A 27,159-nucleotide genomic window follows, 5' to 3' on the forward strand; every position below is an offset into this window, starting at 1 on the left:
ACCTGGACATAACTACTGTGAGGGCACATTTCTGGGCATAATACTGTGAAAAGGGCACATATCTGGGCCTATCATGAAGGTGGACATATCTGGACTATCGTTAAGGTGGAAATATCTGGACATTACTGTGAGAGGGCACATATGTGGGCATAACTACTGTGAGGGGGCACATATCTGTGCATCGCTACTGTGAAGGGCATATATCAGGGCATAACTACTGTGAAGGAGGCACATATCTGGGCATGGCTACTGTGAGGGGGCACAGATCTGGTAAGCGCTACTGTGAGGGGGCACAGATCTGGGCATCGCTACTGTGAGGGCACATATCTGTTGTAACTCCTGTGAAGGAGGCACAATGTGGGCATAATCTGTGTAGGGGCACAATGTGGGCATAAATACTGTGTGTTGGCATAAAGGAAGAATAATTACTATGTGGGGGCATTTAGGGGACTGGGTGGGATTAGGTGTATATTTATGTTTTGGGTGGAGTTGGGCGTATGCTGCATGATAGCACTAAGGGGGCATATCTGCTGTGTGTGGGGGCACTAAGAGGGAGTAACTAATGTGGGGGCACAAAGGGTGGAAAACTACTGTGGGCACAGAAAGGGGACTGGACGGGGATGTGTTTGTATTGATAGTCATTTGTCGGAAGCGTTTCCTAGTGTAAAAACAAATTGCCTCTGATAATCTGCCTCTGTGGCCTTTTTAAAAGTTGGCAGCCAGGTATGATATGTATCACGTACAGTGCTTCAGCTTCTTCACAGCCCAATGGAAGCCTAACGTGTGAGATACTCCCCATGGCCACATGAGAGCGCTAGTCTCCATCTATAGAGCACACTGGTGCGAAAACCTCACAGCGCAGCGCTCACGTGACTGTTATTCTGCGTTTGATTAATTCGCCCTTGAATGAGCTCAGTTCTTATTGGCCGTTTGCTCCCTGAGATCTGCGCTCTGTTAGTGTCGCCTGTCTGCCTCCAGGACCATTGCACTTGGGGCCCAGAGCAGCCTTGACCTGAGCCGCCATGTTCCTGTGCTCCAGGCTCGGGGCCGGGGTCACCAGCTCGGTGAGTAAACTGTGCACTGGAAAGGGTGACCGGTAGCGGCGGGTGAGGAGCGTGTGCCCCTGGAATGGGCTCCGGGTGTATGCACGACCTTCACTGTCCGCACACTGCGGCCCTCACCTCCAGCTGTCACCGGCTGTGTCCTCCATGTAGCTGCAGTCTTCTGTCTTCCCTGCACATCTCGGTTACATTGCCTTGAGTGGAGATTTATAGATGTGATAAATCCTCCATATTATTACATTCGGGTGTTGGTTATACTGGTAACCAGTGTATTGTGCCTGCTGCACCCCCAGCTCCTGGTCACATCTGTGCTTCATCTCCCCTTGATTGGGTACAGAGGTCCACTGGTCACCGCCATTACCTACAGAAGTAACTTCAGTTATAGTAAGTACCGGACCCCCCACTGTATGTATGGGGACTGTGCACAATGGCGTATTACTGGAACCGTGCAACCATCCAGTATGGGGGCGCTGCTCATTATGTAACCATCCAGTATGGGGGCGCTGCTCATTATGTAACCATCCAGTATGGGGGCGCTGCTCATTATGTAACCATCCAGTATGGGGGCGCTGCTCATTATGTAACCATCCAGTATGGGGGCGCTGCTCATTATGTAACCATCCAGTATGGGGGCGCTGCAGGTCATGAAATGTCCTGACCATCATAGTGGATCAGGTTGGATCTGCATTAAGTTGCACAATCCAAAAGTTGCTTAAAGGGGTTGTGCCACTGCAACGTCCTATGTCCTCTCTAAAGGATCAGTGATAAGCATTTGATCCTTGCCCCGCCGGACCAGGAGAATTGGTGGCCTGTTTCCCCCATTTGAATGGAGCAATGGCCATGGGTGTGCGCTGCTGATGCATTCGTTTACTATGGAATTAATTGAGATGGTCAAGTACAGGGATCTGCTGTCTCTGTAAGTATAAAAGGGATTGAGTGGAGTAGTAGTGAACATCCGAGATGGTCTCTTTATTCACACTGGGGGGCTCTTTCTTGTGACCCTTGTGGCTCCCTGTGGTAGCACCCCTAGTGATCAAACACTTACTAGGTCATATGAGGAGCGGAACTAACGAAAATTGTTTTAAAGTCGGACAGTCCATTTAGATTGAGTGGTGGTGGAGTAGAAACCTCAACTTTTTTGTAAAACAGTGCTCATCAATGATATTTTGTGACATGTCAGATTTGGTGCAGTACTCTAGATGATATTTCATTACACTCAATCTGTGTTTCAGCATTTCCATTCATTTCTGGAACTAACACAAATAGAATACGTCATGACAGAGGTCTCCAAATGTCAGCTGTCACTACACACTGCAGGCTCTGGGCCTGTGCTGTTTTACTGTTCTAGCTGAAATCTTATGATAGAGTTTAATCATTGGTGCAACCATAAGTCTGTGAGCTACCCTGGGCGTACTATGACTGCAGTCGTAGCCGGACTACTATCATCCGAAAAATATTCCCACAGTACAAAAATGCATTGAATGGGGCTCTGCTTTCCTTTTTAGGCTACTTTCACACTAGCGCTTGATCGGATCCGATCATATTAATGCAGACGGAGGCTCCGTTCAGTACGGATCCATCTGCATTAATAACTTAGAAAATTTTCTAAGTGCGCAAGATGCCTGAGCGGATCCGTTCAGACTTTCAATGTAAAGTCAATGGGGGACGGATCCGCTTGAAGATTGAGCCATATGGTGACCTCTGCGGATCCGTTCCCATTGACTTACATTGTAAGTCTGAACGGATCCGCTCGCCTCCACACGGCCAGGCGGGCAGCTGAACGCTGCAAGCAGCGTTCAGCTGTCCGCCTGTCCGTGCGGAGGCGAGCGGAGCGGAGGCTGAACGCCGCCAGACTGATGCAGTCTGAGCGGATCCACTCCATTCAGACTGCATCAGGGCTGGACGGAGGCGTGAGCTCCGTTTGAAGGAGCTCACGAGCGGACCGACGAACGCTAGTGTGAAACTAGCCTTATGTGTGATATACTGTATGAAGTGAAAGTCTGTCTTTGACAACGCAGTCAAACTTTATTTTTTATTTTTATTTTTTTGCAGGTACGACGGTACTTACATAAAACTGCAAGATGCAGTGGAGCTGGAGGAGCTTCATTTGTGGTAAGTGGACATCTTGCAAGGGAACATGAACAACAGCCCTTAGATAAGGGGGTTGGCCCTTCCTGCATTTTGGTGGCATATTGCAAGGATATGCCACCAATGTCTGATGGGTGTAGGACCCACACTTATCTCTAGAATGGGCTCCCAAAGTGAATGAGGGCACACTGTGCAAGTTCGGCCACCCTCCATTCACTTCCAGGGGAGTGCTGAACATAGCCGAGCTCCAACTCGGCTACTTACGGCAGTCCCGGCAGAGGTTAATGGAGAGGTAGCCGTCCTTGCGCAGTGTGCTTTCCATTCACTTCTATGGTAGTTCTAAAAATGGCTGAATGCGCTCGCTTGGCTCTTTTTGGAACTCTTATAGAAATTAATTGAGAACATGCTGCGCATGTGCAGTGTGCTATCCTTTGCTTTAGGGACCCCGTACAAGAGATAAGTGCTGGTCTCATAGGTGGGACCTGCACTTATCAGACGTTGCTGGCATATACTAGCGATATGCCATCAAAGTGCAAGATTGGCCGACATGCTTAAAGGGGTAGTATTTTTTTTAATACACCCCCATTCTGCACAACCAGTGAAGGGAAGTAAAGGTACCTGCTCCCTGCCACCTGGTTCTGGCTCTGTAACCAAAGGCTAGCCTCACCAGTGTTGTGCCCCAAGCGGCTTGTGACCCCATCCATGCATTAAGTTTACATGCAGGGACTGGAAGTACTATGAAGACAGATTGGGACCCATGGTGTGGAATCGAGGGTCAGGGAGTAGGTTAGTATATTGTTTTTCACAGGTCCAGTGGGGCAGGGTGTACATTAAAGGGGTTGCCCACAGAATAGGGGATTATAGATGGAGGGTCTGACCCTTGGAGCCTTACTGATCATTCAAACACAGCACAGGCCTCCATTTTCACGGAGTGGAAGACACGCATTCATGTCCACCTCTTCAGTCAACTCTGTGGGACTGCTATAGATTGTTAAGAGCAGGCCGTTCGGCTATCTTCAGCAGCCTCATAGAGCTGAATGGAGTGTGAGCGCTATGCAGTGTTAAGTTATAAAGTGAACATTCATCTAAAGGATCTTACAATGTCTTAAAATAAAAAAAATTATATGCTCACCAGTTTCTCCAGTGCAGTTCTCTGTGGTGCTGGTCCGGTTCTCCCACTACCATTTGTTTTCAAATAGTGGCAGTGACGTGCTCGGATATGGCACGTGACCGCTGCAGCCAATCGCTGTCCTGGCGGTCTACAGCTGGACAGTGATTGTCTGCAGCGGTAAGGAGCCTAATCCAGGTATCTCACTGTAAGACTTTGTAGGGGATGGCTGCGATTTATAATAATCTTGGACAACCCGTTTAATTTTAAAACCATAGATTTTAGATATAAAATGTTTATCTAATTTGCGTGGCCAGCCTTAAATACCCATATATCAGAAATGCTGGCGAAAGCAGCGAGAAGTGACCTGGTTTTTGGAAACTGCTAAGCTTATAGTGTTACGTTGTTTCTGTAGCTTATGAGATGTGGAAACGGTGTAGCTTTCTGTAACTCCCAATCACTTTGGGTTCTAGTCAGAGCCTTCAGTATTGTCCTTTACTAGCTGGACGAGCACAGGGTCATCAGCAGGGGGATAACGAAACACAAAATTGTGGGAAATGTTCCTGTTCGTATACTGACACAAACCCATGAACATACTTATCGCTAGTTGTCACTTGGGGGTGATCTGTATGCTGCGTCAGCTCCTTCCAGTGCAGAGCGAGTGCCAGCGCATTCATAGTAACATAGTTTATAAGGCTGAAAAAAAGACATCTGTCCATCCAGTTCAGCCTGTTATCCTGCAAGGTTAGGTATTTTTATTATTATTATTTATTTTTTTTAGACCCAGCAAAATTGGTGCCTTTATGGTGGGGCCTTATTTATACTGGGGGCACTGTGTTGAGGGCCTTTTTATACTAGGGGGAACACTGTTGAGGGGGGCATTTTAGATATATATATGCAAAAAGGCCATTAGAAGCAGACAAACGGCCAAAAACGGCCGTTTCCCTATGTCCGTTCCGCAAAAGAATAGTCCTATTAATGTCTGCATTACAGACAAGGCTAGGACTGTTCTATTGGGGGCCAGCAGTTCCATTCCTGCAAAATACGGAATGCACACAGACGTCATCCTTATTTTTTGAGGATCCGTATTTTGCGGACGGCAATATACATGCGGTCGTGTGCATGAGCCCTTAGTGGTGGCAACAGGCTGTCAACATTTTTCCAGATATGCATTTGATTGCAGTGTGGGAGAAGAAGGTGCACCTCAAGGTGTCCATCTTACCTATAAGAAGTGTTCCCCATACATGTCACATATGAATAGACTCTATGAATTAGCAGCTTTAATGTGATGCTATCTTTTCAATGGTATTAAACAGTATTTGAAGGAGGTAATCTATTTCCATGATATATTTGCCTTTAACGTGTAGTTTGTAAAGTACGCCCCAAGGAGACTTCAATGAGCTCAGTAGATAAGTGCATTATTTAGAAGGGTGCGACGGCCTATAGGGAAGCCTGCAGCACCTGGCTGGTTTGATGGGACCTGGTTTATGAGACGTGTGTAGAGATTCTCTTCTGATGCTCAGATGTTCTTTTCGTTTCCTCACTCCAGCATAGAGATACCCCTGAGAACAACCCAGATACTCCCTTTGACTTCAATGAAGAAAATTACAAGGTACGTTGTGTGCACTTTGGGTTACATAACATTCGAGCACTCAGACGCTGCCTTTTATACAAGCCCATTAGCGGCATCTAAATTGCTTTGCTTTTCATCCTGAGCTTCTCTGACGCTGGAGAGATTTATATTTTAACAACTTATTATTATTCGTTTCTTTCTATTTCAGAGAATAGAGGCTATAATTGGCAACTACCCAGAGGGCTACAAAGCATCGGCTGTAATCCCAGTGCTTGATTTGGCACAGAGACAGCACGGATGGCTGCCTATCTCCGCTATGAACAAGGTATGATTAGCAGTAAGGAGTGAGAGATGTTTCTTTGTACAGTGGTCCTTGTTGAAATGGATTTTCTTTGTTCGGTGACATGTGAAGTACCTATAGGAACATGCAGGCAATTAGAGGACCGACACTTACAAAGCAAAATGTTATGTAATGACCAAGCTATTTTGTGTAAATTATGCCTAAAATTGCCTGACTAGGTAGGTTTGACACAGACTGAGATTCTGGTTTCTGGAAATTAGTTTTTTTTTTATTAAACATATGCATTTTTCCAATATATTTGCTGCACCAATGCATCATGATGAATTAAACGGGCTGTCCAGGCTTGGTGCCGACAAACCCTAATGTCCGGACCTGTGCACCTGAAGATAAAAAAATGCAGTCTCGCCTGCGTGGGGTCCACTGCAACTCCATTTCAAGTCCCTGCAGGACTGTGGCCAATCAGAGGCCTCAGAGATCTATCAGCTTGAACGTTACGTCACAGCTGGGATGTACTGTCAAACAGATCTAACAGTTGAGGCCTGTGACTGGATGCAGTAGCCATGGGACCTAGCTGCTTCCTGGTCCCCCTGGGCACCAGAAGTGCCTGGGAATGGAGCAGTGTTGTGACCGTGCGGAGTGAATCTGCTTTATGTTCAGGGGCACAGGTCTAGATCTAGAATTCCCAACCTGCGGCCCTCCAGCTGTTGTAAAACTTCAACTCTCACCATGCCTTGCTCTAGGCTGGGAATTGTAGTTTTGCAACAGCTGGAGGGCCGCAGATTGGGCATCTCTTGTCTAGATGATAGGGTTTGTCTACTACTTTAACAGGCCAAACTGGATGGACAAATGTCTTTTTTCGGCTTTATATACGATGTTACTACAAAGCTGGACAACCCATTTAAGGCTCTAAACAATGAAGCTTGCTGTTGGAAAAACGATGATACAGAAAGTAGATTATAATTTTTTTTTACCTTTTTCATTGTACTGACCCTGGAAAAGCTCCATTTAAGAATGATGCCGACTCTCCTACTAGAAGTTCCCCTGTCACTTCTATTGCCGCCTGTTTTACACTTTGGACAGGAGAGCCTGTGTCCATTATGAATAGAGCGATTCCAACTGAAAAGACCATCTGGTTTGTATCTCAAGTTCAAAAGATCCTCCATAACCTGCACATTCTTCCTTGTGTTCGATATGGATAATGAACCCAGCATGGAGCCCACTCTCCAAAAATATTCCATTAGCATTTTTATGGAAAATTATTAAATAAAGTTATATTTTGACATGAGAAGTGATGTAAAATGTATATGATGTCCTCTAACTGCAGCCATCAGTGTGAGCGATGGATGCCTTTATTCTATGTTCAGCATGTACACCAGGAAATTCTCCTGGCATGTGTCCGTGTGTAGAGGAGCTCTGCTTAAAATAAGTTATCCCCCATTCACTGGATTGAGAAAAGATTGGTAGGGGTGCGACCGCTGGGACCAGCATCCTATCCAGTGGCTAGGTGATAACGTGTTCTAATCTGTAGGGCCTGAAAACCCATTGCTCCTGCTGCTCTGTTCAATTTAGTAGGCAGATGTGACCACAACTAATAGTTTGGTTTTGTGACCTGAAGGGACATTGTTTTCGTGGCACCTTCAGTACTGCGCAGGCGTTAACAGTACAGACCCACTGGACAGTGCAGTCTTCATTAGTTTTATTAAAGCTTGCTGCGGCTCCTTTCAGGCCCTGACATGACCGCACCATGTGGTCTAATCAAAGGCCTACTTTTCATTTCAGTGATTTGGTCATTGATCTCCATCCGTCATCATGAGCCAAAATGGAAAGATTTGCACCTGTTTTCTGTTAAGACCCACATCTGGTTTTGGCTAATAATCACTGATATAAGTCTTCTTTACCAGCAGTTTATGTTCTCCTCTGGGCAGATAGACTAAATTTTTGAAAGCAACAACTGAAATGTATTTGATGGACAGACATGCAGATGTATTTTTCCAGCAGAAAGCCAGGCGGTAAGCCATCAGATCCCATTATGGTGAATAGTTACCCAGCGGTGCATGGCAGTGTCCAGCTATGCTGTAAATGGTAACTCTGGTAGTCTGTTTCTCCGCCAAAGTAGACTACCGAATTAGTTCAGCGGAGATATGAACCTACCATAACTGTTGTATTTTTCAGGTAGCTGAAGTCTTGGACATGCCTGCCATGAGAGTATATGAAGTGGCAACCTTCTATACTATGTACAACCGGAAACCTGTAGGAAAGTACCACATTCAGATTTGTACTACAACACCTTGTATGCTTAGAGATTCTGACTCCATACTGGAAGCTATCAAGAAGAAACTTGGTATGTCCATATTTCTTTTTTCCACTTCTAAAACTGAAAGGGGGTTTTCCAGCATTTTAACTCCTTAAGGACCCGCGCCGTACATGACTTGGGGATTAGCGGCAGGGGTCCGGCAGTCACTGATAGCCGGACCCCTGCTGTATGCGCCGGCATCCGTGAAAATACCGATGCCCGTACATTAACCCTCGCATACGTGCAGGATTGGATCCCCGTGCTGCTGTGACGGTGACCCGGTGGCAGGGAAGGCAGCCGATGCCTTCCACAGGCATCAGGGCTGCCTTCCATGTATGCCTGTGAGATCCAGCCCCCTGGATCTCACAGGAAGCAGGCTGTAAGTGTATTACTCTAGTAATACACTTACAGCCAATGCATCACAATACAGAAGTATTGTAATGCATAGTAAAGGGGATCAAACCCCCAAAAGTTGAAGTCCCAGAGTGGGACAAAAAATAAAGTGAAAAAAGAAGTAAAGTTTTAGAAAGGAAAAAAAATAGAAAACAAAATTAAAAGTTTCAAGTAAAAAAACAAAAAAAAGCGTCCTTTTTCCAAAATAAAGTAAACTTATTAGGTCTCGCCGTGTCCGTACTGATTGGCTTTATAAATATATCACATGACCTAACCCCTCAGATGAACACCATAAAAATAAAAAAATAAAGCAATTTGTTTTGACACCTTACATCACAAAAAGTGCAATACCAAGTGATTAAAAAGTTATATGTACCCTAAAATAGTACCAGTTAAACAGTCATCTCGTACCGAAAAAAATGAGCCCCTAGATAAGACAGTCGCCCCAAAAAAAAGACATATGGAGACACTAAAAATGTTTTTTTCAAAAATGCTTTATTATGTAAAACTGAAACAAACAACCCCAAAAAGTTGTCATATTTGGTATTGTCGCATCCGTAACAATCTGCTCTATAAAAATACCACATGATCTAACCTGTCATAACAGTGCCAAAACAGCTATTTCTTTTTTTTTTTGTTACCTTGCCTCACAAAAAGTGTAATATAGAGCAACTAAAAATCATATGTACCCTAAAATAGTACCAACAAAAGTGCCACCTTATCCCATAGTTTCCAGAAACTCAATTTTTTTGAGTTTCTACTCTAGGGGTGCATCAGGGGGGCTTCAAATATGGCATGGCAATTAAAAATTATTCCAGTGAAATCTGCCCTCCAAAAACCATATTGTGTTCCTTTCCTTCTGTGCCCTGCCGTGTGGCTGTACTGCAGTTTACGACCACATATTGGGTGTTTCTGTAATCTGCAGAATCAGGGTAATAAATATTTAAGTTTTGTTTGGCTGTTAACCCTTGCTTTGTTAGCAGAAAAAAAATGATTAAAATAGAAAATCTGCAAAAAAAGTGAAAATCTGAAAGTTCATCTACATTTTCCTTTAATTCTTGTGGAACACCTAAAGGGTTAAGAAAGTTTGTAAAATCAGTTTTGAATACCTCGAAGGGTGTAGTTTCTAAAATGGGGCCATTTATGGGTGGTTTCTATTATGTAAGCCCCACAAGTGACTTCAGACCTGAACTGGTCCTTAAAAAGTGGGTTTGGAAAATTTTCAGAAAAATTTTCAAGATTTGCTTCTAAGCCTTCTAACATCCCAAAAAAAAAAGAAAATGTAATTTACAAAATGATCCAAACATGAAGTACACATATGGGAAATGTAAAGTAATAACTATTTTAGGAGGTATCACTATCTGTTTTAAAAACTGAGAAATAGAAATTTAGAAAATTGCTAATAAAAAAAAAAAAAAATTGGTAAATTTGGTATATATATTATTTTTTTTTATAAATAAAAATCTAATATTTTGACTCAAATTTACCACTGTCATGAAGTACAATACGTGACGAGAAAACAATTTCAGAATGGCCTGGATACGTAAAAGCGTTTTAAAGTTATCTCCACATAGTGACACATGTCAGATTTGGCAATATTGGAATTGAAGCATTGTTGTGCTTTGTAAAATAAGGACATGTTCACATCAGTGCTAATCATTTCTGTTGTTCTGCACTGATGTATAGGAGCAGCACAATGAAGTAACAAAAGCGTCAGATCTGGCACATAAAATTGAAGCAAACGAAGCCAAACAGACCGTATTGACTATAACGGAGTCCATTCGGTTTCCATTTGGGTCGCCTTATTGTTAGTGGAAAAAAAACAGTTGAGCATGGACGTTTGTCTGCTCTTATTGGTGGCATCTGTATGAGACCCAGAACTCCAATGCAGATGTGAACAAGTCCTAAAGATACTTCATAATATGTGTGTGTAATACCTGATCATGAGCATCTTGTCAGTAGGGAATATTCTCTTTAAAGAGCCTCTGTCAGCATGATCAACCCTATTAACCCATGCATATTGCCTGTTAGGTTTGATCATGCTGGGCAAAGTTATATATGTCCACTCTGGGATTAATAATATGTTTTATATTTTTGTAAATTAGGTATTTGAAGCACCAGGGGGCATGCCAGAGCACTAGGAACACCGCTAGTGAACCTCCCCATGTGCTCTCAGTACTCCATGCTGCTTTTTGAGCGACAGGGTTAGGGTCCAGCCTTGTGTTCTCACGACACCGCTGAGGCTCAGAGTTTGCACAGTTAATCAGATGCTGCTTCCTGAGCTTGGGAAGCAGCAGAAGATCCATTGCGCAAGCGCCAAGTCAATTTAGTAACTCAGCGCCTGCACAGTGGATCTGATGAGCTGCTTTAGAGGTCATCAGATCCACTATGCAAGCACAGAGTCACTGAGCCATGGCGCTTCCACGAGAACACAGGACTGGACAAGATGTCCAACCCTGTCACTCAAAGGGCAGGGGGTAGTACAGAGAGCACACGGGGTGTTGCACGGGCGGTGCTCCTAGCGCTTTGGCCAGTCCCCTGGTGCTCTAAATACCTAATTTACATAAATATAAAAACTTATATTTCTCGCCCAATTTCCTTGGGGGACACAGAAGACCTTGGGTATAGCTCATCTCCATAGGAGGCGTGACACTAAGTGAGAACTGTTAAGCCCCTCCTCCACAGCTATACCCTCAGCCTGGAGAGAGAGACTGCCAGTTTTTGCTTAGTGTCCAAGGAGGCAAGACACTCCCTGCTACTGCAGGGCTGTTTTTCTCCTGTTTGGTTTTTAGTTTTGATTTTTGCTTTTGTTTTTTCTTCAGATCATCAGGGACAACAGAGACGCACTAGACCTCTCTGTTTCTCCCGGGGTCGAGCTGCGCCAGTGCCGGTCATCCGCACTGCTGCCTCCCCCACAGAAGGCAAGGTGGACCAGGGCAGCCCAGCTCCCCTGCATCCCGCCAGCGCAAAGGTCGCCCGCACGCCAAGCCCCTCTTCCAGCGTCCTGCCACTACGGTGCCAGTAGCTGAAGGGGCGACCCTGCTCGAGCGGACCGAGGGTGAAGACGGCTGTGGTAAGAGAGAGGCTTCTCCAGCCCTACGTTCCCCTCATTCCCTCCCCGGTCTCCTGCGTGCTGGACCCCCATACTGGTCCCTGCTGGACCTAGGCTGGCCCCTGAGGTGTCGTTGGGAACAGCCATGTTTCTGGCTCCAGGGCTGTCTCTCATGTCCAGCTGTTGCCCAAGCCCCACACCACCACCATACTGGTGACCGCGGGGCGACTATACACTGCCCCTTCATAGGGCATTGCACAGGGGTGAGCAATGGATTGCTGTGGAGGAATCTGCTTTAGGACCGGAGTCCGGCTCCTAGCTGCCTCTGACACAGGGGTTATGCCGGCCCTCCCCCTTACCGGTCGCAGATTCAGTACAGGGGGCCCGCGCTGACTGCCCTGGTCCGTTAGGGCAGGGGGTGCAGTGCTGGACTTCAGGGTCCCCCCCCCCCCCCCGCTCTCCTTACCGGTGTCTAGGGCCAGGGGCCCGCTCCAGAAGCTGCCGGCTCCAGAAGCTGCCGGACGCAAGGCCCTCACGGCCTGCATGTACTGGGCGCGATGCTCCGGCAGGCCCCGGCTGACTGTTGAGGCTTCCGGTCGGCCGGGAGCCGCAAACTTTTGACCCAGGCTTCGGCCTGCTCGGCCGCAATCCGGCCCTTTGTCTCTGCCGGCTAGTGCATGCGTCAGCCGGCTCCCGGCCGGGTGCCGCAAACTTTTGACCCAGGCTTCGGCCTGCACGGCCGCAATCCGGCCCTTTGTCTCTGCCGGCCCGCGGGGTGGGCACCCGCGGCCGTTAGTGCATGCGTCAGCCGGCTCCCTCCCGGTCGGCCGGGCGCCGCGAAAATCTAGGCCCCGGCTTCACGGCCTACTAGGCCACAAACTTCCAGCCTCGGTTGGAGGGGGCGGGAACTTCTCGCGGCGCGAATTCTTCCCGCCTGGAGGTCCCCCGCCCCCAGGGGATCGCAGCGCCGCCCCCTAGGCCGGAGGTTTGTTAACCTGTTGGGTACCGGCCACCAGGGGCCGGCTCCCATCTAGAGGACACCCTCTATGTTCTGGGCTTCCTGGTGGGCCTGTGTGAGATTGTGCCCCTGTATGGTGGCCCCTTTTTTTTTTTGCCTCAGAGTGGCTGTGTTTTTAAAAAAAAAATAAAAAATAAATAAATAAAATTAAGGAATAAAGTTAATAAATAACGGAATGGTTGCGCAGGACGCTGCAGCCTGATGCAGTAGTGCTGGCCGCACGCTATGCCCCCCTTCCGTAGGCGGCATGTTGCGCTCCTCGGCTGCGGTTCTGGCCAGCTACATGTTCCCCTTCTAGGCGGACCATTGCCATCTCCCGGGATACGGCGCTGACCAAAGGCAAGCGCCCCGTCTATAGGCAGAACGTCGCCTCTCCAGTTACAGGTTGGCCATGTGCATCACTCTCACTGGATTTAATGCCGGACAGGTGCATGACCCCCTTCTGGGGCAGAAGAATGTGCACGACCCCCCTCCTTGAGGAGCACGGCACTCTCACTGGATTCCTGCCGGCCATGTGTGTAACCCTCTTCTATGGCGGTACGCTGCACTCTCACTGGGTTCGCTGTCGGCCATGGGTATAAAACGTGTGCACGTCCCCCTTCCATATGCGGAACACTGCACTCATTGGGTTCACTGCCGGCCATGTGCACGTCCCCCTTCCATAAGCGGAACGCTGCACTCTCAATGGATTCGCTGCCGGCCTTGTGCATGACTCCCTTCCATAAGCGGTAGGCTGCACTCTCATTGGTTTCGCTGCCGGCCTTGAGCATGCCTCCTTCTCTCGGGCGGCATACATACTCTTCCTGGCTGGGGTTGTTCTCTCGCGGTAGGTTGCTGGCCACGTGCTTGACCCCCTTCCATGGCGGGGTGCTTGCACTCTCACCGGATCCGCTGCCAGCCATAGGCATGGCCCCCCCCCCCCTTCCTTGGGCGTTGTACCGCACTCTCGCTGGCTTTGCTGCCGGCATGGGCATGCCTCCTCTCCTCAGGCGACATACATGCACCTTCACTGACGGTGTTTGTTCTTGCGCCAGTACGTTGCTGGCCATGTGCATGGCCCCGTCCGTGGCGGGGTGCTCGCGCTCTCCTGGGATGCGATGCTGCCGTGTGCGATTCATTGCACCCTCACCGAATACGTTGCTGGCCGGGAGCATGGCCCTCTAAACATGGGTGCGCTGCTTGCACTCCCTTTGGAAACGGTGCTGGCCTTGTGCATGACCACTTCTTATTCCGTGGGCGGTAATTTGCGCGCTCATGAGATTCACGGCTGTCCTTCTATATGCTGTATTGGACGTTCCCCTTCATTGGCGAACTACTCGTTGCACTCTCACAAAATTCGGTGTTGGTTGGATTATTGCACAATAATTTAATGCCAGGATAATCCTGTGCGTGCCCTTCCCCCTTCACTAGGTCCTTTGGTGCGGGCCTTTGCACTCTTGCCGTCTGCAGAGTTTGCCAGGTGCCTTTCTTCCCCCTTTTCTGGGCGGACTGCTTGCGTTCCATAGCATGCCCCCTGTACTAGCCTTGTGCATTACTCCCGTTCGGGTTGCACTTTGCACTTCCATGGATACTGTGGGATGCTTGGCTGTGCGCTCTGTGCGTTGTTTGGGCCGTGTTTCCCTTCTCCTCCCGTGGGTGGGTTGGCCTTCTCGCTGCCTGCGGTTTGCTAGTACGTATGCCTCCCTTCCTCCTGCGACATACTTTTTTTCTCTTGGGGTGAGGCTGCTTGTCGCTAGCTTTGCACTCTTTTCTGAAGAGGTCATTCTGTCCACCTGTATGAGCCTAAGGTGTTGTCCAACACACAACAAATGAATGCCCAATGTATTCACCGCTGTATACCTTGTATATATGTAGACGGGCTCTGCTGGCTCGCTACTGCACCGAGCTGGGTGGCACTCATTCTCTGGTGTGGTCCCGTTGTGACTGCACCAGCCATGTTCATTGGCCCTTCCACCTGGGGGTGTTCGGGGTACCTTGATGCGTACCCGTTCGTCCTCCCGTGACATTGCTTCCCCGCACAAGCCGTCGGGTCGAGAGCGTTGTCTTTGGCGCCTTCTGCACTTCAGTCTGATCTGCTACCAGGAACAGACCGCTCCTCTCGGGTAGGTCACCCAACTTCTCTTGGGTGCTAGTCTATCCAGGTCTGAGGGACCTCCACTTTTGGGTTCTTCCGGGTTTTCGCCTTCTGCGAGGCGATGTGCAGGTCGTCTCACAGAGTAGCAGGTTTTCGGCTTTTGAACTGTCCTGTGGCTTCCCTGTTTGCCATTCCTCCTTTCGGTTCGGAGGGTGTTATGCCGACCTCTGTCTCGACTGCTTTTCCTCGCCGGCTCGGTTGTTTTGGCTTCCTTTCTGAGTTTGTCACTCCGAGGTGGCTTCTGCACCGGCCAGGCCTCAGAGGCTGTTTCGTCATTGCCCCCTCCCCTTCGGGGGTGAGCATGGTTGTTCATTTGGATGGTTCCGGTGTTACTTGTGGTCTCGTACCGTCTCCCTCGTTTTCGCTGGCAGTACTAGCTGTGTGCCTGTTTGCCAGGCCTATTGCGTTCTGTCCTCCCGCTGGGTGCAGATTGCCTTTCCATTCTGGGCATATGGTCCTGCTGGACTTACCTTTTCGGTAACTTGGGAGGACTACCCTTCGGTCACGGTTGTCCTTGACTTTCCCTCACCAGGACTGTAGAACTCCTTCCTGTGGTGGCTACGTCGACTTGGACTTTGGCCTGTCTTGTCCTGGCATCTGTCGGCTGCTGGGCGGACCCTTCCGGTTTCTTCCGTCTGTCCTTCTGCTCACCCACTCCGGTTGGATACGGGACTATGTTGTTCGGGGGCCGACGGGAGTTTTCTTCCGACCCTTGGGCCGTGTTACTGGTCTGCGCCTGATCACATTGGTTTTTTTTTTCCCGCTTGCCAGGCGATTCCTGCGAGCGCGCTAGTGTTCGCTCCCGACTGTGCTTCGTCCGGGTTCGGTTGTCGGACTTAGGGTTCTTGACTAGGTTTTGTGGTAAGTGGGGCATTCCCCCACTCTGCTTTTCTCTCCCTTGGTTTTGTCTTTCTCTAGTCCGGCCTGACCCTGGGACTGGGACTCTGTTACTGAAGTGTCAAGTGTCGGCGCTGTCCTTCCCCTTGCAGCGTTTTCTGGCCCTCCTGGGCCTGTCATGACCTTCTTCCACAGAGTGGCTCTTTGGTTCCTCTGTACCGTTCCCTGGTACCGCCCTGGGAACTACACACTGAGCTCTTGGCGCTCCACTCTTTCCCTTGGTGCCGTTGTAGAAGTTCTCCCTACTCCTGCTGTCCTGTACAGTTGTGTTTTCTGTTGCCATCATGTCTGACGGGTGCCTGATGGGTGGCCCTTCGTGTTCTGTGCCCTCTGTCCTTTTCCAGGACGGGGCTGTTTCTCCATCCCGTCCCTTCCTTCTGAGGGTGGTATCTGCCTTCTTATCTACGAGGCTTTGGTCATCCCCTTCCCGTCTCCGGGAACGGGCGCTTCACCGCTTGGAGATTGTTTGGGTTTGCAGTTATTCCTTGGAGATCTCCGGCTCTTGTCGGCGTTCGGTCTCTTGTGTTTCCAGGATGTCCGCGCAAAGGGTTGACGGCCTCCAGGGTGGCTTCCTTCGCTCTCTGTGTCTATTGCTGTGGTTACCGCACCAAGGGCAGGGTTCTGCTTTTGGTGTCACCGTTCATTTCACCAGAGCGGTCGGTGCCTCCTGGGCCGGAGGCATTAGGCTTCGGCCATGCTTTTGGGCAAGGCGGTCGCTGGTCTTCCTTGCACACCTTACTGGGTTCTACAGGGTGCGCGCTGGGGCTTCGGCGTCTGCTGCCTTGGGCCGCCTGGTCTGCAGGCGGCGGTTTCTTGATGCCTTCGGGTGCTTTGCCCTGGTGCTGTGGTCCCTCCCCTCTTGGACTGCTATTGAACGTCCCAAGGTCTTCTGTGTCCCCCAAGGAAATTGGGCGAGAAAACGAGATTTTTGTATAACTTACCAGTAAAATCTCTTTCTCGCTCTTTCCTTGGGGGACACAGCACCCACCCATTCTTTGTTTCCGAGTTTGTTTTACCCGTTGGGTAGTTGGCTTGTTGGTTCCACTTTTGGACTTTGCCTTTTCTCACTACTTGGACACGCAACTGGCAGTCTCTCTCTCCAGGCTGAGGGTATAGCTGTGGAGGAGGGGCTTAACAGTTCTCACTTAGTGTCACGCCTCCTATGGAGATGAGCTATACCCAAGGTCTTCTGTGTCCCCCAAGGAAAGAGCGAGAAAGAGATTTTACTGGTAAGTTATACAAAAATCTCGTTATTTCCGCACATATTAACCCTAGAGAGGGAAGAAATGTATTGTTTTATTGAGCATGATCAACCCTACCAGGCAAAATGCCTGGTTTAATAGGGTTGATCATGCTGATAGAGGCTCTTTAAATATGCTTGGTGACCTTTTACACAGTACCTGATAATCGCACCCGCTGCTGCTGTGTTTGTATGATTTTATTGCATTATACCTGTAGCAGCTGTCAGACAGGCTAACTGTGCTTTCCTTTCTAGGAATAAAAGTTGGAGAGACCACACCTGACAACATGTTCACACTGGCAGAAGTTGAGTGTCTCGGCGCCTGTGTAAATGCACCAATGGTGCAAATTAATGACCATTATTATGTAAGTATATCTCTTTAACGTTACTGTGCAGTCGTCTACATAAGTCTATCTACTGATATATCAGGATTACTTCTTCAGTATTGCTGAAGGTCTGATTTTTCAGCCTCCTACCATTATCTAGTACTGAGGGGCTGCATCACTCTATATTAAATACCTTTTGTGTGTAAGTCAATGATCTTGCACAATGTTACTGGACATTAATTGTCATAAACATAATAGTTAGGACCTTGGAAGCACATTTTTCAGATAAATGTCTGATTGCTGGGGGCCCCAACAGAAACTGTCAAGTGGCGTACTCTGCTGTTTCTTTCAGCCACATAGACATTGAATGGCGCATGTGTGACCACCTCTTCATTTAAACTTTTCTTCACTGCGGTCGTGCTGTGCGAAGGAACCCCTGTTCTAGCAACTGCTGCTGGTTCTAGCCTTGGGACTGCCAGCAGTGAGATATTGATCTCCCTCAGGTAGGCAAGACCCCTTGATGTACTATTAGGTCAGGATGATTGCACAGGCACTGCATCTGCGCCCCCTATTACCATTGGGAGGACAGCTGTACTCCTCACAACTGGATCAGAGAAACTCCAGTCTTGGCAGTTAGCCCTCTCAGTGCGGCGAACAAGAGGGAGACCCCCCTTTTAGCTGCGTTTGCCAGCCCCAACAACATTGACCGGTGCCATTATGGAGATGGTTTGGGTCCAGATAAAGTTCCCAAAACCTGCGGGTTTTAGGCCTCATGCACACGACCGTTGTTTGCTTCCGCGTCCGTTCCGCCGATTTTAGCGTTTCAGGTGCGGACCCATTGATTTCTATGGAGCCGCTGAAAATGCGGATAATGCACTGTTTGCCATCCGTGGTTCCATTCCGTCAAAAAAATATAACCTGTCCTATTCCTGTCCGCGGATAACGGTTCGCGGACCCATTCAAGTCAATGGGACCGCTAAAAAACGCGGAGGCACACAAGATTGTCATCCGTGTCCGTTTTATGCCTATCATTTGCATGCCAAACATGTCTTAGACATTTTATTTTATTTTTTTCCTTTATGTCTGGTGGTCCTCCAAAAATAAAGGAAGACACACGGAAACAAAAACGGATCACGGAACACCTGAACCCCATTTTGCGGAACGGAACACAACAACGGTCGTGTGCATGAGGCCTTAGAAGAATGTTATGGCATGTTCATATTTCCAGATATTGTAAATAAACAGGGATGTTAATTAATACCTTTTTATGTGTTAAAAATTACAATCGAGTATTGTAATCAAAAACAACAAAATTACACACCCTTTTTCTTTAATAACATTAACATAACCCTCACATATTTCATATCCCCATAACCATCTTGGCATGCACTATAAATATATAGTCAGCAATGTAAAAAGTAAACAAAAGAGGCAAAAAAACATGGCGGAGTGGTGGGTTTGGTGGCAGGCCCCCAGAAATAAATTAATAGCATTGAATTACCAACATATATGTATCCCACAATAGTACATTTAGAAACTATGTCCCGCCCAAAAAATTACTGAGCGCCTGCAACTATCTCAGGTGGACATAGAAATAAAGGCTCATGCATATGCCATCTTTTTTTTTTTTTTTCCCCTCATCTGATCTGCATTTCTTTTATAGGTTGGATGCAGACCCATTCACTTCAGTGGGGCTGCAAAAGATGCGGAGAGCACTCCGTGTGCTATCTGCATCCATATGTCCCTTCAGACAAGGATAGAACTGTTTTGTAGATGGCAGGACGTCCTGTTAACGCGCATGGCCGGTATCCTGGTTTTGCGGATCCGGAATCTGCGGACTGCAAAAGATGGCTACAGCCGTGTGCATGAGCCCTAACGAAAAGAAAAACAGCAGGTGGCGCTATAAACCGTATTTGTCAGAGTGTACGACACGCTTTTTAGCAAGAAAAAATATCTTGCTAAAAAGTACCTGTGTCTTATGGTCCACAGGCACTCCACATTTCATATCCACCCATGACAAAATGGTCAACATCAGCGCATTTCAGTTTGCATAGCATCATTGTTATCCTTCCTTACTAACTTATTCCCCCGAACATGCTCCTCCATGTTTATGTACTTATTCATCAGTATGGCAGCTTGGAACTATTTTAGCGCTTGAGGGCTCGCTGGGCCTAAAGTGCACTGGGGTTGCCTAAGCAACTATGACGCTTTCCACGGAGAGCACTCGCTGTCTGAGAGGCACTCTCCGATGTAACTCAGTATTCACTCCCTCCTTGATCCACGAGTTTACAGTCCCTTCTGTAAATACGAGAATCGCATCAAACACTGATTTGTATATTTACATATTTTCTCATTAAAATACAGGTGGATACCATTCAAATCGATCCTCTAAGAGTTTTTCATCATTTTGTAGGCCTTTGGGGCATACACTGGGCAGCATTTTATTATTGCTCCCTTTTTTTTTTATTTTTTTACTTTTACAGTCAAATTTTATTTGTATTAATTATACCACCCACCCATGAAATGTTTTATTACTTTGTACTTGAACGAGCTCATTCACCCCTGACCTGTGACCAAGGGAGCGAGAGGAGGCTCCATGGTGTTTGTATTTGTGTATATATACCGTACATATAATAATATATTAATTGTGTGTATATATAATTTTTTTTTTATATGTGCATATTTTTGTAACTGTTGTGTAATGCCTGATGAAGGGATCCTCCACTTTAGTAAACCACTAGGAAAGGTGGAAGTAGAAAATATATATATATTTTTTTTTTTCAAATTTTCTGTTGTCTAAGGGCATATTCACATGACCTGCAAAACAGGACACCGGCCGCGTGAACTCCGTATTGCGGTGTGGACCCATTGACTTGAATGGGTCCACGATCCACAAGATACGGCAAAAGATCTTTTGCGGTGTGGAGGCATGGACACAAAAGCCCACAGAAGGGGACAACATTTTTAATTACATGCAATTACAATAGTATTCAGATCCAGGTGCTGGTTTAAAAAATGTAGAATATTTTTTTTGTGGCACAACCACTTTAAGTATCAAGGGAAGATCCTTCGCCTGCATCTCCTCCAGTAAGATTAAAACGTTTTCTCTATGGCCCACTGCCTGCTGTCTTCTGTTCCCTGACTTGTTTTATTATGACTGGGGCATAGACATGGCCACGTGCCCCCTACAGCCAATGATTGGCTTTAATGGTTTGAAGTTTCCCCAGGTGACATGTCACTGCTGGAGCCAGTCATTGGCTTCAGCTGCACTCCGGCCAGAAGAAATCATAGAGCAGGCATGTCCAAAGTGCGTCCCTCCAGCTGTTGCAAAACTATAACTCCCAGCATGCCCTAATAGCTGTAAGCTATCCAGGCATGCTGGGAGTTGTAGTTTTGCAACAGCTGGAGGGCCGCACTTTGGACATGCCTGTCATAGAGTCAGCGTGTAGAACCAGAGTGGTGGGAAGCAGGTAAGTATGAATCTTCCAGGAGGCAATGCAGGCTAGGAGCCATCTCCTGATAATTAATATTCACGGAAAAGCCTTTTTTAAACACAAAACAGTGTTAGAAACCTTGGAAAATGCTGAGTAAATGTTAGCCATATAAGCTTCTGCTTTTGACAGCCAAAGCATTATACATGGCATTTCTGTATAGACTTGCCTACAAAAATGTTTGCTTAACATATATCTATATTGAGATTGTTGCCGAGTAGCTAGCTGGATAATCCACCTGCTAATCTGGCTGCAATACAGTGAGACTTTAAGGGTTTTAGATGTGCAGATGGTGTTTACACGCAGGAGGGGGCTCATATGCACACGAGATAAAAAACTCTTCCTTCTGCATGACAGTTCTGCGAGTAAATACGGCGACAATAAATCTGGTGTGAGGAAAATCCTGAAATTAATTTAAATAAAGGTCCGGAACGCATGTAGAATATGTAAGATAGTAACACCACAACCTACTGCATTTATTGTCCATGTCTGCTTTAAGATTTTTTCACCTTTTGGTCTATTATACGGTGTAACAGCATTTATCATGTAGAGAAAGTTAATACACGGCACTTAGTAATGTAATGTTATTATCCATATTGCCTCCTTTGCTGGCTGGATCCATTTTTCCATTATACACTTCACGTTTCCATTGTTACGACCACCCTACAGTCCAGCAGTGGTGGTCGTGCTTGCACACTATAGGAAAACGCACCTGCATATGCGCAGTACTGCAGTCTTGGCCACCACAAAGGCCAGAGCTTTTTGCTATTGTGTTAGGATTGCATGGTGGTCGGAACCATGGAAATGTAAAATTGTATAATGTAATACAAAAATCTAGCCAGCAAAGGAGGCAATATGGACAATCGCAATACATGATAAATGCCGATGATTTGCTGAAGTGAGACAACCCCTTTAAGGGAACCTTGAACTAGCTTTCCACTCATCCAGCAGCTTGTCATTATACTGCTGGTAGTGTTAATCGATCATGCTCGGCCAAACACAAATTTTACTTGAGCATCGCGATGCTTGTCACATCACGGTGTTTGGCCGAATACCGCGTGTGCTAGAGCACGATGCTAGAGCCTCCTCCCTGCACGTTAGTTGGCTGCTACGCAGCCCATAAACATGCAGGTAAGTACTACCATTCACTGTAATGCCATAGCCATGTTGGCTACTGGCATTACAGTGATTGACTGGCCGCAAAGCGTCATCGGGTGCTATAGTCTTAGTCAGCGAGAGCTGGAGAGCAGAAGGGAGAGAGTGTAGAGAGTGAAATAGGATTATTTTAGTTTTTATACTTGTTATAGACCCAAAAGTCCTTTTAAGGACTATTGTTGTGTGTGTCAGCAATATATATTTTTTGCGCAACCTGCGCTAAATTGATAAAAAAGTTAGAGACCCAAAGGTCCTTTTTTAAGTAGTGTTGAGCGAACTTGTGTTTTAAGTTCGGCGTCTAAAGTTTGGGTTATCGAAGAATCGCGTTAAGGATTCCGATACCACGGACCATAACAGAATTTAGAATCCATAACCGAATCGATAACCCGAACGTTAGACGCCGAACTTAAAACACAAGTTCGCTCAACACAACTTTTAAGGACTCTTGTGTGTGGCAGCAATATATATATTTAGCGCAACCTGCTCTAAATAGCTTGCAATTGTTTGGCCGCTGCAGACAGCAACATTATCTGCGCTACATCTCCTGTCTAACGTGTGCGCAGCCTAAAAATATCTGTGACATCCAGTGTACTTTTTCTGTAGACTGTGTCCGCTGCAGACAGTTACATTACCTGCCCTACATCTCCTGTATAACGTTTGCCCATCCTAAGTATCAGTGACATTAATTCAGTGTAATTTTTTATTAGGCGGTGGTGACAGCGACATTACTTGCGCTATACCTCCTGTTTAACGTGTGTGCATCCTAAAAATATCTGGCATTCTGTGTACTTTATTTGCACGTACTCTTAGAAAACCTGCGCTACTGTACATGTGACATACTTGCAAGCATATATACAATTTAATATGCGCAAGGCGATGCAGTAAGGGACGGGGAAGTGGCCGTGCTGCTGATCTCCCTTGCCAAGGGGTAGGTGTTCTGCAGTCTGGCGGAAAGTGTGGATGATAAAAGAATTGTCATTTGTAACCTGTGCTGTACCAAAATGAGCAGGGGCGTGAACACTAGCAACCTCACCACCACCAGCATGATCCGCCACATGGCATCAAAGCACCCTAATAGGTGGGCCGAACTCCCAGGTCCACAACCAGTGTCTGTGGGTCACACCACTGACTCCTCTTCTCCTGTCCAAGACACAGGCCCGGATGTCTCCTGCCATGCACCTGGACCTTCGCAAGCACCATTAGCCAGCACATCCACTTCTGTGTCCCAGCGCAGCGTACAGATGTCTATACCCCAGGCCTTTGAACGAAAGCGCAAATACCCAGCCACCCACAGACCATAGCACTAAATGCGCACTTTTCCAAATTTCTGGCCCTGGAAATGTTGCCATTTAGGCTTGTGGACACTGAGGCTTTCTGCAGCCTGATGGCGGCGGCTGTCCCGCGGTACTTTGTCCCCAGCCGCTAATATTTTTTACGGTGTGCAGTCCCAGCCTTAGACCAGCATGTGTCCCGTAACATCACCCGTGCCATGACCAACGTAGTTATTGGGAAGGTCTACTTAATGACTGACACATGGACAAGTGCTTTTGGCCAGGGACGCTACATTTCCCTGACGGCACACTGGGTGAACGTTGTGGAGGCCGGGAGCGAGTCGTACCCTGGGATGGCACAGGTGGTACCGACGCCAAGGATTGCGGACCCTACTTCCATCAGGGTTTCCGCTGCCACCTACGTTAGTGGCGGCAACCCCCCACTTCTCCTTCTCCGCCTCCTCCACTTCTACCTCTGAATTATCATCTTGCTGCATCAGTCAGTCAGCAATCAGTCAGTAGCTGGAAGCAGTGTAGCACTGCAGTGGGGAAGCGGCAACAGGCCGTGCTTAAACTGATCTGCTTAGGTGACAAACGGCACACTGCTGCAGAGCTGTGGCAGGGGATAAGGGACCAGACTAAGCTGTGGATCTCGCCACTCAACCTACAACCAGGCATGGTTGTGTCTGATAATGTCCGTAACTTGGTGGCAAGCTCACACACATACCATGCCTAGCCCACGTGTTCAACCTAGTGGTTCAGCGGTTTCTCAACACCTACCCCAATTTGCCTGAGCTACTGGTGAAGGTGCGCCGCGTCTGTGCCCATTTCTGCAAGTCATCGACAGCTTGCGCCGCTCTGGCAACACTGCAGCAGCGCTTGCAATTGCGAGCTCACCGACTGTTGTGCGACATGAGCACGTGCTGGAACTCGACGTTCCACATGTTGGCCAGGCTTTGTGAGCAGCAGAGGGCAGTAGTGGAATACCAGCTACAACATGGTTGTCGCCTTTCCAGTCAGCTTCCGCTCTTCACAAGCGACGAGTGGGCATTGATGTCTGACCTCTGTGAGGTTTAACGCAACTTTGAGGAATCGACACAACTGGTGAGTGGCGATAACGCTATTATCAGCATAACCATCTCACTTCTGTGTCTACTCAAACGCTCACAATTAAGGCTGATGCTTTGCATGTGGAAGAGGTGGAAATGGGGTAAGACATTACACAGGGTGATGGCTGCCTCCACTACAGAGGGTAGTACCCATGAAAGTTTAATTCCATCTGTTCAGCATAGATTGGCAGAAGAGGATGAGGAGATTGAGAGTGATCCTCCTGATGATGACAGCGAAGTCTTGCCTGTTGGGACTCTGGCACACATGGCTGACTTTGTTAGGTTGCCTTTTCCTTGACCCACGTGTTTGTTTGTTTTTTAATGCATTTTGGACAACACCGATTACTTCTCGACCCCTGCTACAAAGAGAACTTCTTCTCTCTCATTCCTGTGGTGGAGAGGAAGCGCAAAATGGTGCAATACCAGAAGGTCTTTGTGGAAAAATTGCTCCAAAAATTTCCAGCTGACAACGCTGGCGGCAGAGTACGTAGTTCCTTGGGCAACCGAGGAGGGGAGATGAGGGGAACACACAGCAGTTCCAACAGAGGCAGGGCAACACTCTCCAAAACCTGGGACCGTTTCATGACACCCCGCCAGCACCCTCACCCTGATGCTTGGCCTAGTGTCACAAGGGGGGAACATTTTTGGAAGATGGAGCACGTAGCAGATCGTGTCAGTGTCCTCAATGATCCCTCTGTGCCTTACAACTACTGGGTGTCCAAGCTGGACACGTGGCACAAACTGGTGCTCTACGCCTTGAAGGTACTGGCCTGCCCTGCTGCCAGTGTTTTGTCAGAGGTATTCAGTGCTGCTGGGGGCATAACGAGCGCATCTGCCTGTCAACTGAAAATGCTGATAGATTGACTTTTATAAAAATGAACAAGGCCTGGATTGCCCCTGACTTCTCTACTCCACCACTAAAAAGGGTATATGGTTCAATCTCCCCTTTATCCTCCTCCTCCAACATATCAACATGCTTATTAGGTGGCCATCACCCATGTTTTTGAGGGTCACCAGCAGGCCCTCACCCATAATGTTTTTGAGGGTCACCAGAAGGCCCTCCTTTATGTGTAACAAAGGGTGTATTGGAGCGCCAGGTCCTTTGTAATTTTTGGCAGCCCTTTCACTTAGTGCATAGGCTTTGAGTGTAGGAGTCCCACTACCTGAACAATTGTACCACAATGTGAATGATGCCCTCCTTTATGTGATCTACAGGTTGTATCGGAGTGCCTCTTCCTTGTAATTTTTGGCAGCACTTGCACTTTATATACAAGTAAATATACAGGAAAGAATGTTTCCTAACAATTCTTCCTCTAAAAATCAATTTTTTCTTCGGTTTGGTGTGTATTATTGTCAGTCTGTAAAAGTGGTGTACTACTCGGACAACATCGTTCCCAGCTGCTACCTGGGAGTCCAAGATGCATCCAGACATCCTTCCCATGCTGGTTCCGACCCATTTCAGTGGTGTTTCCATCAATTTCTGACCTTTTTCCTATGAACCAGACACCCTCCCCTCTTCAGAGCAGGGGGTGCTTGGTTTAATGCTCGGGTTCACCCATTGACTTCCATTGTGCTCGATAGAGCACCCGAGCATCCCGTGATGTTCTGCTCGAGCACTTTGGTGCTCAACCAACCCTAACTGCTGGCCATTACCGTCCCAAAACATGCCACTGTCAAAAGTCTCAGTTGCAGCATTAGGTGTAAAAGGAAGTTATAATACAGCACGGTGTGACAACGAGCTCCCTCCCTCCGTTCCCTGCACAGTTTACATCCATGATCCCATGCACTGCTCCAGCCAATGACTGGCTTTAGTGGTGACGTGCTGCCCTTTCTTGTAAAATGTTCACAACTTTTTTTTGTTTGTTTTTAGCCTTAAGGGGAACCTGTCATGTGGATATTTGATTATAATCTAACTAATTATATACAATCATTAACTACTAAAAAGTACCTTAGATGTATTCACTTACTGGTGTGACAGATGGTTACCTCATAATATACACACAAAAATGCTGCATGCTAATGAGCTGATTCGAGTCCAGTGTGATGTCAAGGAGTCCAGCGTATATTTAATTCAGAGCTATAGCCACTCCCCTGCCCACCTGCTGCTGATTCATATGGAAACAAACTGTCACTCAGCAGCAGGTGGGCGGGGAGAGTCAGGAGCTCATAAATATTCATGACTCATCATTATCAGCTGGAGCTTTTCAATACAAGATGTAGGCAGATTGACTGGGTCAATTAAAGAAAGTGACCCAGCATTTTGCTAAAAGAATCAGTCACTTATTTATGTTGCCCTTAGTTAGGACACCATAAGACTGGTGACAGATTCCCTTTTAAAGAGGTTTCCTGGTTTGAATGAGCATCCTTTAAAGGGATTCTGTCACCTCCCCTAAGCCAAAAAACGATTTTAAAGCAGCCATGAAGCACAGCTTACCTGGATTAGGCTGTGCTCTTTTATCTTGAAATCCGTCCAGCAGTTACTGCAAAAAACGACTTTGATTGATATGTAAATGTGTCCTGAAGGTGCCCAGAGGGGCGTTTTGTTCCTCTTAGAGAGCCCAGTACCGCCCCTCTTACAGTGCCCAGCCCGCCTTCCTTGTACTGTCTAACCGCCGCCCCCAGCCTGCCACAGCCTCTCCTCCCTCTCGC

General features: G+C 47.5%; 1 protein-coding gene across 1 annotated transcript in view; it reads left to right on the forward strand.

The window, feature by feature from the left end:
* The first annotated feature begins 912 nt into the window (after nucleotides 1–912).
* NDUFV2 (NADH:ubiquinone oxidoreductase core subunit V2) overlaps nucleotides 913–27,159 on the forward strand; it is a 34,482-nt gene continuing 8,235 nt past the window's right edge. Inside the window, exons 1-6 of the mRNA XM_044295857.1 lie at nucleotides 913–1,064; nucleotides 3,114–3,173; nucleotides 5,807–5,869; nucleotides 6,039–6,155; nucleotides 8,304–8,472; nucleotides 17,414–17,523. Of these exons, the coding sequence (XP_044151792.1) occupies nucleotides 1,023–1,064; nucleotides 3,114–3,173; nucleotides 5,807–5,869; nucleotides 6,039–6,155; nucleotides 8,304–8,472; nucleotides 17,414–17,523 (561 nt within the window). The 5' untranslated portion in view covers nucleotides 913–1,022. The remainder of the gene's footprint in view (nucleotides 1,065–3,113; nucleotides 3,174–5,806; nucleotides 5,870–6,038; nucleotides 6,156–8,303; nucleotides 8,473–17,413; nucleotides 17,524–27,159) is intronic.

Source organism: Bufo gargarizans, chromosome 5 (assembly GCF_014858855.1).
Source record: "Bufo gargarizans isolate SCDJY-AF-19 chromosome 5, ASM1485885v1, whole genome shotgun sequence".
Lineage (NCBI taxonomy): Eukaryota > Metazoa > Chordata > Amphibia > Anura > Bufonidae > Bufo > Bufo gargarizans.